This window comes from Rhinoraja longicauda, chromosome 10 (genome assembly GCF_053455715.1).
Source record: "Rhinoraja longicauda isolate Sanriku21f chromosome 10, sRhiLon1.1, whole genome shotgun sequence".
Classification (NCBI taxonomy): Eukaryota; Metazoa; Chordata; class Chondrichthyes; order Rajiformes; family Arhynchobatidae; genus Rhinoraja; species Rhinoraja longicauda.
Genome location: NC_135962.1, coordinates 8,630,052 through 8,642,562, shown reverse-complemented (window position 1 = coordinate 8,642,562; position 12,511 = coordinate 8,630,052). Strand labels below are relative to the sequence as shown.

The window sequence follows — 12,511 nt, the reverse complement described above, 5'->3', positions numbered from 1 at the left end:
TGTTTAAATGAAGTCTGTGAGCCTACATTGAGCCTTTAACCAAATATCTGACAACCAAAACCAACAGTATACATCAATTTATGACTACAATGCAACTGTAGTTTTACAGATTTAAAACCAAGTTTAAAACCATTTTTTCCCTATTTTAACTTCCGATGAATGTTAATCATGCCAGTTTAATAGAAAGTTGAGCAAGGAAGAGCTGGAGATACAGAATTATTCAGGCCGAGGATTGGATCTTGCACCCAATAACTAGATCCTTGTACCAGTCTTGCTGGCAGTGTTTCATAAAGTATAATTACCTTCAATGCATTCAACTGTGACAAATATAGCTGAACCTTTTGTTCATGGCAGATCACTTTAGTCCTCTTCACAAAAGTGGTTTTCTTGGCATTAAGACAGGGACGAAACTGTTGCAACTACAAAAAAATACAATCCAATTAAAATGTTTCAAGGCCATTTTTCACCATAAAAATCCTGAAGTTCACCTGCTATCATCATTACCGTAACTTTCAAATTAAATTTGTTTCACAGAAATGTCTAATTTAACAGTTTAAAATGCAGCAAAATTATTGGTGGGCATATACCAAACCTAAATTAGGTCATGATTATCAATGAAAGAAGATTGAGGGCAGCCATGACCCCGAATATCAACATGCAACATGTGTAGAAAATCATGAGGAATAAATTGGGTAGATACACAGAATCTCTTGCCCAGAGTGGGGGAATCAAGGATCAGAGGACATAGGTTCAAGGTGAAGGGAAAAAGATTTAATAGGAATCTGAGGGGTGGCTTTTTCACACAAAGAGTGGTGGGTGTATGGGACAAGGTGCCAGAGGAGGTTAAGAACGTTTAAGAAACAGTTTGACAGGTACATGAATAGGACAAGTTTGAAGGGATATGACCATACGCAGACAGGTGGGACTAGTGTAGCTGGGACATGTTGGCCAGTGTGGACAAGTTGGGCCGAATCACTCTATGACTCTATGCATCTTCTTTCAAAAGGAAGACAGACGAGCAAGAAAGAGCAATTACAACTTTTGATTAGAAAAGACCAAACTGAACATAGCTAAACTTCACCAAATCATAGAGTACAATCAACAATTACCTCTTCTTTTGTCATTTGCATCACCTCTTTCAAAAGTGGAAAGTTCACCTCTGCTAGGAGTTTATCAAGGTCTAACAACTGGTCCTTCTGGCTGAAAAGCAGAAGAAAATAAATAATTAGAATTAAATAATTAGAACTAAGGACCTACACAGTGAATGGCAAGGCTCTGTGGAGTGTTGTAGAGCAGAGGGATCTAGGAGTACAGGTACATGGTTCCTTGGAAGTGGCATCACAGATGAATAGTATGGTCTAGGCGGCTTTCAGGCAGAGTAATGATTATAGATGTTGGGAAGTTATGTTACATTTGTGAAAGCCATTGGTGAGGCCACATGTGGAGTATTGTGTTCAGTTGTGGTCATCCTGTTATATGAAGGTGTTAAGCTGGAAAGGGTACAGAGAAGATTTATGAGGATGGTGCCAGAAGTGCAGGTGGATGAAGGGTGGTCTTATAGAGGTGTACAAGATCATGAGAGAATAAATGCACAGCCTTTTACCAAGAGCTGAGATTCGAGAACCGGAGTACATAGGCTTTAGGTGAAGGTGGGTGGGGTGGGGGGGGGAAAGAAAATATTTAATAGGAACCCGAGAGGCAACTTTTCTCTTTACACAAAAGGTAGTTGGTATATGGAATGAACTACCAGAGGAGGTAAACATCACAACATTTAAACATTTGGACAGGTATATGGATAGGATAGGCACTTACAGTTTATCCCCACAAATTTTGCATTACTTGCTAAACATCTCAAGCACTTTGTGCTTTTATACCAAATTTCCCGGCTCTGCAGTTTTTCTTGCCATTTAATGACCTGGATCTTTCCATTTTTAACTATTTAAAATGAATCCAAACAAATTTAAACTTACATTCAATTATATTTTGTTCACAATGCCATTTGACTTAAATTGTGAAACTCCATTTTTTATTAATAAGATCTTATATTGATAACTATTAAGTTAATAAAATGTGTTATGCCAGACTACAGTTCAAGATTCCACAGAGTTATACAGCATTGAAACAGGCCCTTCAGTCCATCGAGTCCATGCTGACCATCTGCTACATTAATCCTTCATCTAATCCCTTTTGATTTTCTTCTCCCCATCAGACCAAGATTCTACTATTTACCTGCATGTTAGGTGATGTAAGATGATTAATTTACAGTAATCAATTGATTTACCAACCCACATGTCTTTGGGAGGAAACTGGAGCATTCAGAAAAAAAGTCCGCAAATTACAAGAACTCCACACTCACAGCAAGCAAGGTCAGGATTGAAACCCAGGTTTCTGTCTGTGAGACAAAGACTCTCCCTTAACTTTACTTACTCATTAATGGCTGCAGAGAGTGCAATGCTATCTTCTTCATAGACTTCTCGTTTTGGTCGGTGAACAAACTTCACAGCCAGCCAATTCTCCAGTCCCGAGGATTTGTCTAATTCAGGCTGGTCAAGAAATAAAATAATACATTTTGAATTAATAGCAATTCAGCTGCATCTCAGAATTGATAATAAAACCAAGAAATATTCAAGCTTCAATGGTCAAGCTTCAATGGTCAACAAACAGACCATGGGTTACCAACTGGTTCCCCTTTTACAGACATCCAGAAGTGAATTGTGTCCACTAGTTGGAAAATACACAAAATCAGTCAATACAGTAAAATGCTTCCACAGTATTTGTTATGAATGATGTTGAGATCAATTAACAAACATTTATTTATTGTCTTTCCATGCCTAGCTACAATGGTACAGAATGAGGATGTCCCATGCTCACTGGCTGGTTTCGATTGGCTTGAAATAGCAGCGCATGTTACATTGTTTAATAAATATAGAATAAAAATAGAGTATTGTTGCACGAGAATCAACAGAAGCAATAGCTTTGTCAATTTCCATAGTCACACTCTTAGGTGGCCTCGCATGGTGAAATTAGCAGCCTGTTCTTAAGAAGGTTATGGGGACATCAAGAGGTTGTTAAAAAATAGCTTTAAATAACTCTTTTTTTAAAATCCAGTACTACCACTGCCATATAATACTTTCTAAATGAAACATAATGGAAAGTGTAGAAACGAGGAATTGCAGATGTTGGTTTACAAGATTTTGGGGTAACACGCTGAGTAACTCCATGATGGAAAGTGCTTTTGAAGTCCATCATGCAACATGTTGAAGTGCTGAGAGTTAGATGTCTGTTATCAAAGAAAGCAATTTTAATATATTTTTTTTAAATGACAAGCACACATTTTGCTGCAATAATTTGTGCAATTCAATTGGCAAAAAAAATTAATATACTTTGGACAGAGAATAGTTAGCTTGAATGTAACATAAAGACATTGCCACAATACTTAAGTGATTTTTAAAGTTGAGCACCATTTAAAAAGCTGGAAAAAATAATTACCATTCTTGACAGTGGAACATTGGTCCTGTGAGCAGTGCTGCTGACAGGCAGAGACCACCAGGCTGACATGTTGGAATAATGTGAAGAGATTGTAACCACGAAACAGCTAATGTCAAATTTACATTCCATTGATAAAACTTTGGTAATAATATTTTACCTGCAGCTAAAATGTATAAGTAGTAGAAAATAGCATGAGTATTCAAGAGAGAGCTAGATAGAGCTCTTAAAGATAGCGGAGTCAGGGGGTAGGGGGAGAAGGCAGGAACGGGGTACTGATTGTGAATGATCGGCCATGATCACGTTGAGAGGCGGTGCTGGCTCGAAGGGCCAAATGGCCTACTCCTGCACCTATTGTCTATTGCCCATTCCCAATGGTCGATTGGCCATCCAGGTAAATGCCAAGCTTCATCTACTGTCTTTCACTTCTCAGTTGGGTCCTACATTAAAGCTCTATTTTACCCCTCATGTGGGCATTCAGCAACAAAAACAGTACTGCTTATATTTTACTTTAGTACCTTGGTTCCCCTTTCAGAACTGTAAACCTGGATTTATAAAACAAACTAAAAAACTCATAACCTTCTTCAATTAGTTATAAAATGTAGCTATGGGCATGTTTCAAATTGTTTGCACTTAATATATTTTAAAAGTGGCAACTGGTACAGGCAACTTCATACCAAAATTTGAACAAAGGGACATCTAAAAAACGTAAAAATACACAAATAAATGCATTTTATTGGTTAAAAGTTCATAATGAAACACAAACTTAGTAGAACTTTCAAAATATTTCTACATGAAAAGAGCACAAAATAGACAAAATATCTTATGTACTCTTACATTGACGTGTAGTTCACTCTGGCGAGATTTCTGTGCACGTATTTGAACTTTGAAGAACTTGAAGAATTCCCGGACCGTGACCTCACCATCCATCAATTTCTACAAAGGAAAGCATTTTTTTAAAAATTCAGCTTTCAAAGAACTACTTTTGGAAGACATTGTACGCAAGTATCTATATTATGTAGAAAATGCTGGATTTGAAGCCATACCGCATATTTGAAGCCATGTCGCATATCCATTAAATTGAGGAAACATTTAATGCAAAATTTAAACATTTTATAAAACTGCAACTAACTTACATATGGCTCTATTCTAAAAGGTGCATTATTCTTTGAAATGCAGCAATTTATTAAATATATATAGCATACTTTTGGTTGCCCAAGGTACTTGTTAATGAGCAAAAAGTCTAAAAGATATGGAACCTTCAATGCAGCTTTATACAAAAGTCAACATAACTGAATAAATGTCCATTCAATTATCATAAATTACTCAAATTTACGGGACAGACAATAAATGACCATACCTTATGCAATTCGGACTCTTCCAAGATCACGAGGGATGTATTTAAGTTACATTTTGGAGCTGAGAAAAGGTTTCAAAATGGTTATAATGTTAAATCACCACATTCCTTTCATCACAACTAACAATCATGAGTTCATGACCTTTTAAAAGCCCTATTTTCATTTCCACCCTTCATCTGATCATTACTGCATGTAGTGATGACAAAAACATAATTTTCAATATTATTTATGATTAAATCAATCTTGTTTGATTAACAAATAGTTTAAAATATCCAAGACATCTGTAAATTCAGAACCTTGCAGTTCTATTTAAAGCCACATAATCACAGTAAATCTTATAACTCCCGGACAAAAAAGGTGTAGCACCATGTTTTCGATAAATGAACATAAGCAAGCAGATAGTATCAAATGCCAAACAATTAGCATTTCATGCTATTCTCCAAAAGGTATGCATCCATTGGATGAACCAAAGTAAACGGGATATACCACAGGTTTTTAATCCTGTATCTGTACACTGTGGACGGCTTGATTGTAATCATGTATAGTCTATCCACTGACTGGATAGTACACAACAAAAATCCTTTCCTGTACCTTGGTACACGTGACAATAACAAACATACTCTCTACAAATGGACTGAAGTGTTACATCACAACTTACGGATTGCATGAGCAGAGGTGCCATCACCTTTGGTTGAATCCAAGGAAATGATGCTCTCCTGGCTCTTGGTCGTCAAATTTGGCAAGTTATTTTCTCCCCTTTCATGTCCTACTCCTTCCCACTGCACAACAGGCGTAATACAGACCTGTGTTGAAAATCATTTTGAATATGACACAAATGCCGCTTCCATGCCAATCAATAATATTTAGATATATTAAATTCATAAATTAGAAATATATCATCAAAAATTTTACAATTTTACTTGACTCAGCTTGAAAAAGAGAGATTGTTCACAATGGATGGTAATTTCGATCTTTCTTTCAATGCAGCCACCATTGGGATTTAAGGATTAAATGTAGCTGAAAAATAGTGAACTCTGAAAATACATTATTCAAAACAAATCTAATATTACCTGGTGAACTCCATTCAAGGCAGACTCCAATATGTACTTAAACACAATCTCCCTTGCAACATTATTTGGATGGGGGATGGCGGATAGGGGGAGTTAGCAGGATTCAGTTCCCGTAAATGTGCAGTAAGCATGGAATATACAAGTGCATAGTTGAATGGTCAATAAATCTAAAAGCCACTTCTTAATGGAGCTTATTTTTAATTTTTTTTAAACTAATTGAAAAGAAAATCCAACATTTCACAAGAGACAAGTCCTTCCTGGGTCATACTAGGGTTCTGTCCCTGAAAAATGTTTACAACTCAAACAGTTCTCAAGTTGGAAATGCAGCCACATGGCATTTATTTTAATTTTAAATGAGTCAACCAAGGGTAGCACGTGGTTAAATAAGGGTCTTTAACTCTACCATTCGGATTTTCTCTGCAATATGCCATGAAAATGCCTTGAACACAACCTGGTAAGGACCTGCAAGATGTCATCTTAATTTATTTATGACACTGTCTACGTATAATGTTGACTAAACTGTAATTCTGTTTTTTGTGAATAAGTTGACAACCATTAAGTTTAAAGGGGCTAAACTAAACACACCAGAAAGTTAGTGTTTCCAGTGGCTTCAATCATTAGAGACAATAAACTCAAGGTCAATTTCTAGTTCAGTTTGAACTCTATTCCTTACCACAATTTATTAATTAAAAATAATCAGAATAAGTATTCTATTATATATTATGAACATGCACAATAGCCATTATTCCTCATGCATATTTTTTCATTTTACCTCTTTTCTTGAAGAATCAGTGCCTTCACGCTCTGATGTCCTCATCATTTTTCTTTCACCGCATGCATTTCCACTTTCTTCTTCACTCCAAACCCGTTTCTGGTTAGGCCTTTGCTCCATTGTTGAAATTGTTTTTGAGTGTATGAGAGCTTGGCCGATTGCATTAATATCTTGCGCAGGAACAGATGAAACTTCTTCGCACTGCTGCTTATCAATGGCGAGAGTGTGGACTGCACTAGACTTCAAGCTGCAAGATGGTTTCACCCAATCCAACGTTTTGCTTTCTACTTCATCACAATCAGAAACCTGCATTTTATGTGGTTGTTCCTGAAGGTTATCATTAGGCTCAGGTATATTTGACCCTTCAAGATCTTCTGCTTTGCATGTTACATTCAGAAGTGAATCAGAGCAGAGATGTTCTACTGATGACTTCACTACATTTTGATGGTTTGAATTTACAATTCTACTAGGCAGTTTAGGAAGGAAGACACCTAGAGCGATTTGAGACATAAGTGTGTCCTTCACAAGTGAATTTTGTTTTGGGAAACAAGGCCTTGCATTAAGTGTTTGACAATCAGCAGGGACATCGCCACCCATTGTAGGCTTCATGCAATTCATTTTTAGAAGAGATGACACATTAGATAGACTCGACTTTCTGGATACATCGCATCCATCTTTGTGTTTTGTTGTATCTGCAGATTCAGTTCCGGACCCATGAGCAGAACATTCAGTAACCTGATATTGAACAAACTCCTCAGAAGCTGCTTCCCTACTTTGATCAATGAGTGCTTTCTGCTGGACTTCAAGGTGTTTGAGTGTTACGGAAGTATGAGAGTTCTCTGTGGATGGAACAGATTGCTTAGTTCCCTTTAGATTACTTTTTTCATGAAGTTCAGTTATGCACATTGAATCAGCATCCAAATTGCTTTCCATGTTGCAATTGCCATTTTCCATTTGGTCACTAAAGTAATTTTGCCCCTTTTCATGCATCATTTGGGTAACTGTGGATTTACCAGATTCATCGTGCCTCCTGTGAACAGGCAGCTTGTCAACTGTTGAAATCACTGCTACCTGATCAGACACCATGCTTTTCTTATTGGAATATGATGACAGAACAGATCCATCAGTATTTGAATTAGAGGTCATTTTAGCAGAACAAAATGCTCCATTTGCAACTGTCCCAAGGCTTCCACTATCAGTATCAATTGTACAGGATTTAGTTGGGTTCATATGATTTGCTTCTGAAAAGATTATGGACTTGCCAATAGGAATGCAACCAGCTGAACTCACTGTTAACTTTGCAGCAGGACCTGGACTACCAATTTCAATTGTAACCGTATGGCTTTTGGTCGTATCCGTGTCATTTTTTTCTGAAAAACTCTCAGTCTTATCACAAGGAAAGGGTGCACTTGAAACAACTGTGCAAATCGGCATTGACCCGAGACCACCATTGTCATTTCTAACTGTGTGACTTCTCGTTAAATCTATATCATTTGCCTCTGAAAACATCATGGTTTTTTTATTGGATAAGGAAGCCAATTTTGACCCAGAAAGACTCAGTCTGGAATTCTTCATTGTTGACTGCAATGGTTTATTTGAAACTTGTCCTAGATGGTCGCTTTCAATGGCAACTTTATGACTTTGTGTGATATCCATGTCATTTACTTCTGAAAACGTCTTTGTTTTATCACAAGGAAAGGATGCACTTGAACCAGCTGTACAAATTGGCCCAAGACTAGCATTGTCAATTGTAACTGTATGGCTTCTGGTTAAATCCATAACATTTGCCTCTGAAAACACCACAGTTTTTTCATTGGGTAATGATGCCAATATGGATCCAGGAACACTCGGTCTGGAATTCTTCCTGGTGGTCTGCAATGGTTTATTTGAAACTCTTTCTAGACGGTCACTTTCAATTGCAACTGTATGACTTTGCGTGATATCCATGTCATTTGCTTTTGAAAACATACTTGTTTTATCACAAGGAAAGGATGCACTTGAACCAGTTGTGCAAATTGGCACAGCCCCAAGACTACCATTGTCAATTGTAACTGTGTGGCTTCTGGTTAAATCCATAACATTTGCCTCTGAAAACACCAGTGTTTTTTCATTGGGTAATGATGCCAATATGGATCCAGGAACACTCGGTCTGGAATTCTTCCTGGTGGTCTGCAATGGTTTATTTGAAACTCCTTCTAGACGGTCACTTTCAATTGCAACTGTATGACTTTGCGTGATATCCATGTCATTTGCTTTTGAAAACATCCTTGTTTTATCACAAGGAAAGGATGCACTTGAACCAGTTGTGCAAATTGGCACAGCCCCAAGTCTACCATTGTCAATTGTAACTGTGTGCCTTCTGGTTAAATCCATAACATTTGCCTCTGAAAACACCAGTGTTTTTTCATTGGGTAATGACGCCAATATGGATCCAGGAACACTCGGTCTGGAATTCTTCCTGGTGGTCTGCAATGGTTTATTTGAAACTCTTTCTAGACGGTCACTTTCAATTGCAATTGTATGACTTTGCGTGATATCCATATCATTTGCTTTTGAGAACATCATTGTTTTATCACAAGGAAAGGATGCACTTGAACCAGTTGTGCAAATTGGCACAGCCCCAAGTCTACCATTGTCAATTGTAACTGTGTGGCTTCTGGTTAAATCCATAACATTTGCCTCTGAAAACACCACTGTTTTTTCATTGGGTAATGACGCCAATATGGATCCAGGAACACTTGGTCTGGAATTCTTCCTGGTGGTCTGCAATGGTTTATTTGAAACTCTTTCTAGACGGTCACTTTCAATTGCAATTGTATGACTTTGCGTGATATCCATATCATTTGCTTTTGAGAACATCATTGTTTTATCACAAGGAAAGGATGCACTTGAACCAGTTGTGCAAATTGGCACAGCCCCAAGACTACCATTGTCAATTGTAACTGTGTGGCTTCTGGTTAAATCCATAACATTTGCCTCTGAAAACACCACTGTTTTTTCATTGGGTAATGATGCCAATATGGATCCAGGAACACTCGGTCTGGAATTTGTCCTGGTGGTCTGCAATGGTTTATTTGAAACTCTTTCTGGACGGTCACTTTCAATTGCAACTGTATGACTTTGTGTGATATCCATGTCATTTGCTTTTGAAAACATCCTTGTTTTATCACAAGGAAAGGGTGCACTTGAACCAGCTGTGCAAATTGGCACAGGCCCAAGACTACCGTTGTCAATTGTAACTGTGTGGCTTCTGGTTAAATCCATAACATTTGCCTCTGAAAACACCACAGTTTTTTCATTGGGTAATGATGCCAATATGGATCCAGGAACACTCGGTCTGGAATTCTTCCTGGTGGTCTGCAATGGTTTATTTGAAACTCTTTCTAGACGGTCACTTTCAATTGCAACTGTATGACTTTGTGTGATATCCATGTCATTTACTTCTGAAAATGTCTTTGTTTTATCACAAGGAAAGGATACACTTGAACCAGCTGTGCAAATTGGCACAGACCCAAGATTAGCATTGTCAATGTTAAGTGTGTGGCTTTTGGTTAAATCCATATCATTTGCCTCGGAAAACTCCATTGTTTTTTCATTAGGTAGCAATGTCAATATAGATCCAGGAATACTCAGTCTGGAATTCTTCCTTGTTGACTGCAATAATTTATTTGAAACTCTTTCTAGACGGTCACTTTCAATTGCAACTGTATGACTTTGCGTGATATCCATGTCATTTGCTCTTGAAAACATCCTAGTTTTATCACAAGGAAAGGATGCATTTGAACCAGCTCTGCAAAGTGGCACAGGCCCAAGACTACCGTTGTCAATTGTAACTGTGTGGCTTCTGGTTAAATCCATAACATTTGCCTCTGAAAACACCACTGTTTTTTCATTGGGTAAGGAAGCCAATAAAGATCCAGGAACACTCTGTCTGGAATTCTTCCTGGTGGGCTGCAATGGTTTATTTGAAACTTGTCCTAGATGGTCACTTTCAATGGCAACTGTATGACTTTGCATGATATCCATGTCATTTGCTTCTGAAAACATCTTTGTTTTATCACAAGGAACAAATGTGCTGGAACCAGCTGTGCTAATTGGCACTTTCCTGAAACTTGCATTGTCAATTGTAACTGTGTGGCTTTTAGTTATATCCATATCATTGTCATTTAAAAAAAGCAATGTTTTATTAGGATAACATGACATGTCCAAAGATCTTGAGGTCTGTTTAGTTGTACCCCGAGCCTTATTCTGCTCAGATTTCCCCAAGAATTCAAAACCTGTGAATGCATGTCCATCTGAACTACTTGATGGGAGTATTGATCTTTCATTTCTTTTAGCTGTGACAACTGTTGGTTGATTTTGATTTGTTAAGTTCTCTATCATTTGGACATCATTAGGTTCAATAGTATTTCTAGTCACACCTGTAAAATCCTCTCCAGAAAACACAACAGCTTTATCTTGAGGAAGAAACAAACTAAGTGATCCTCTATTGCCTAGTTTCTCTGTGTTATTAACTGAATGACAAGTGTCAAATTTCCCCAAGACAAGATTTGTAATAGGAACAGTGTGGCTTCTGGTAATCTCTGTATCATTGTCGTGGTCTGGAAACAATATCGTTTTTTTGGCATCTAAATTGCTGATAGCGTGGTTTTGGAACATAGAGTGATTTGTCAATTCCACAGCTTTGCAAGGTGAAGTGACAAGAAGGTCTGCCTGTTTATATACCTGTTCCTCGAAGGTGGAGTGCATGGATATAATTCTATTCTCCGTCTCAGTCTGTTTTACAGTACTAAAGAATGATTTAAAATCAATTGTCTTTTGATGTTTGGGAACTGTATTGTGTCTGTCGGAGCTAAATAACATATCAGAAATCTCTTCTTCTTTGCCATGTCTCATGTTAGAACTTGGTGGCTTTGTAGAATTAAGTTCAGCCAAGAAACATCTGAAGTCGAGCTTTTTTTGAAATTCAGGTGAAAACTTTGATTCAGAAGATGTGACTGTTTCTTCATCTCTTCGTACTTCAAGCCCAGAAATGGTGAAGGTTTGATGTTTACTGAAAGTTTGAGGATGTTCACAGCACTGTTTAAAAATTGAAAATTAAAAACATTTAAACTTAAATCACATCTTAATTATTTACTAAAAAAACACTCTCTGAATTGCGGCACGGTGGCGCAGCGGTAGAGTTGCTGCCTTACAGCGAATGCAGCGCCGGAGACTCAGGTTCGATCCTGACTATGGGTGCTGTACTGTAAGGAGTTTGTACGTTCTCCCCGTGACCTGCGTGGGTTTTCTCCGAGATCTTCGGTTTCCTCCCACACTCCAAATACGTACAGGTATGTAGGTTAATTGACTGGGTAAATGTAAAAATTGTCCCTAGTGTGTGTAGGATAGTGTTAATGTGCGGGGATCGCTGGGCGGTGCGGACTTGGTGGGCCGAAAAGGCCTGTTTCCGCGCTGTATCTGAAATATGAAAATAAAATAAATATGAATTCTGAGGCTTTTGTAATTTTAGTAAACCAGATACTGGCCTTATAAATAAACCCTTTCAATCAATTTTGAAATTCAGCTGTGCACATAAATGATTATACCTTACATGTCCCGATAAAGTGAATGCAAAACAAATCTGACATTCCACAAATTACCTCTGATTGTAGAGAGGTTCGGAGAGGCGCATGAAGCAGTGCATCCATACCTTTGTACAGACAAAAAAAAGTTGTCAAAACTGCATTAATCCTTTCTAGGTTCATCCAGTTTGTAAAATCATACATCAACTTTGCTTTAATTGAAATTTGTGTTTATAAAGTAATTCACAGGATATTACCTCT

The 12,511-nt window shown here is 37.6% G+C and overlaps 1 protein-coding gene across 2 annotated transcripts in view; it reads right to left on the bottom strand.

Annotated features, from left to right (window-relative positions):
* knl1 (kinetochore scaffold 1) overlaps positions 1 to 12,511 on the bottom strand; it is a 53,790-nt gene that overhangs the window by 17,307 nt on the left and 23,972 nt on the right. For both annotated transcript variants that reach the window (XM_078406173.1, XM_078406174.1), the window contains 8 exons: positions 12,329 to 12,378; positions 6,687 to 11,765; positions 5,503 to 5,647; positions 4,847 to 4,905; positions 4,324 to 4,422; positions 2,428 to 2,543; positions 1,110 to 1,200; positions 303 to 419 (listed from right to left, as the gene is read on the bottom strand). In XM_078406173.1, coding sequence (XP_078262299.1) covers positions 303 to 419; positions 1,110 to 1,200; positions 2,428 to 2,543; positions 4,324 to 4,422; positions 4,847 to 4,905; positions 5,503 to 5,647; positions 6,687 to 11,765; positions 12,329 to 12,378 — 5,756 coding nt within the window. The remainder of the gene's footprint in view (positions 1 to 302; positions 420 to 1,109; positions 1,201 to 2,427; positions 2,544 to 4,323; positions 4,423 to 4,846; positions 4,906 to 5,502; positions 5,648 to 6,686; positions 11,766 to 12,328; positions 12,379 to 12,511) is intronic.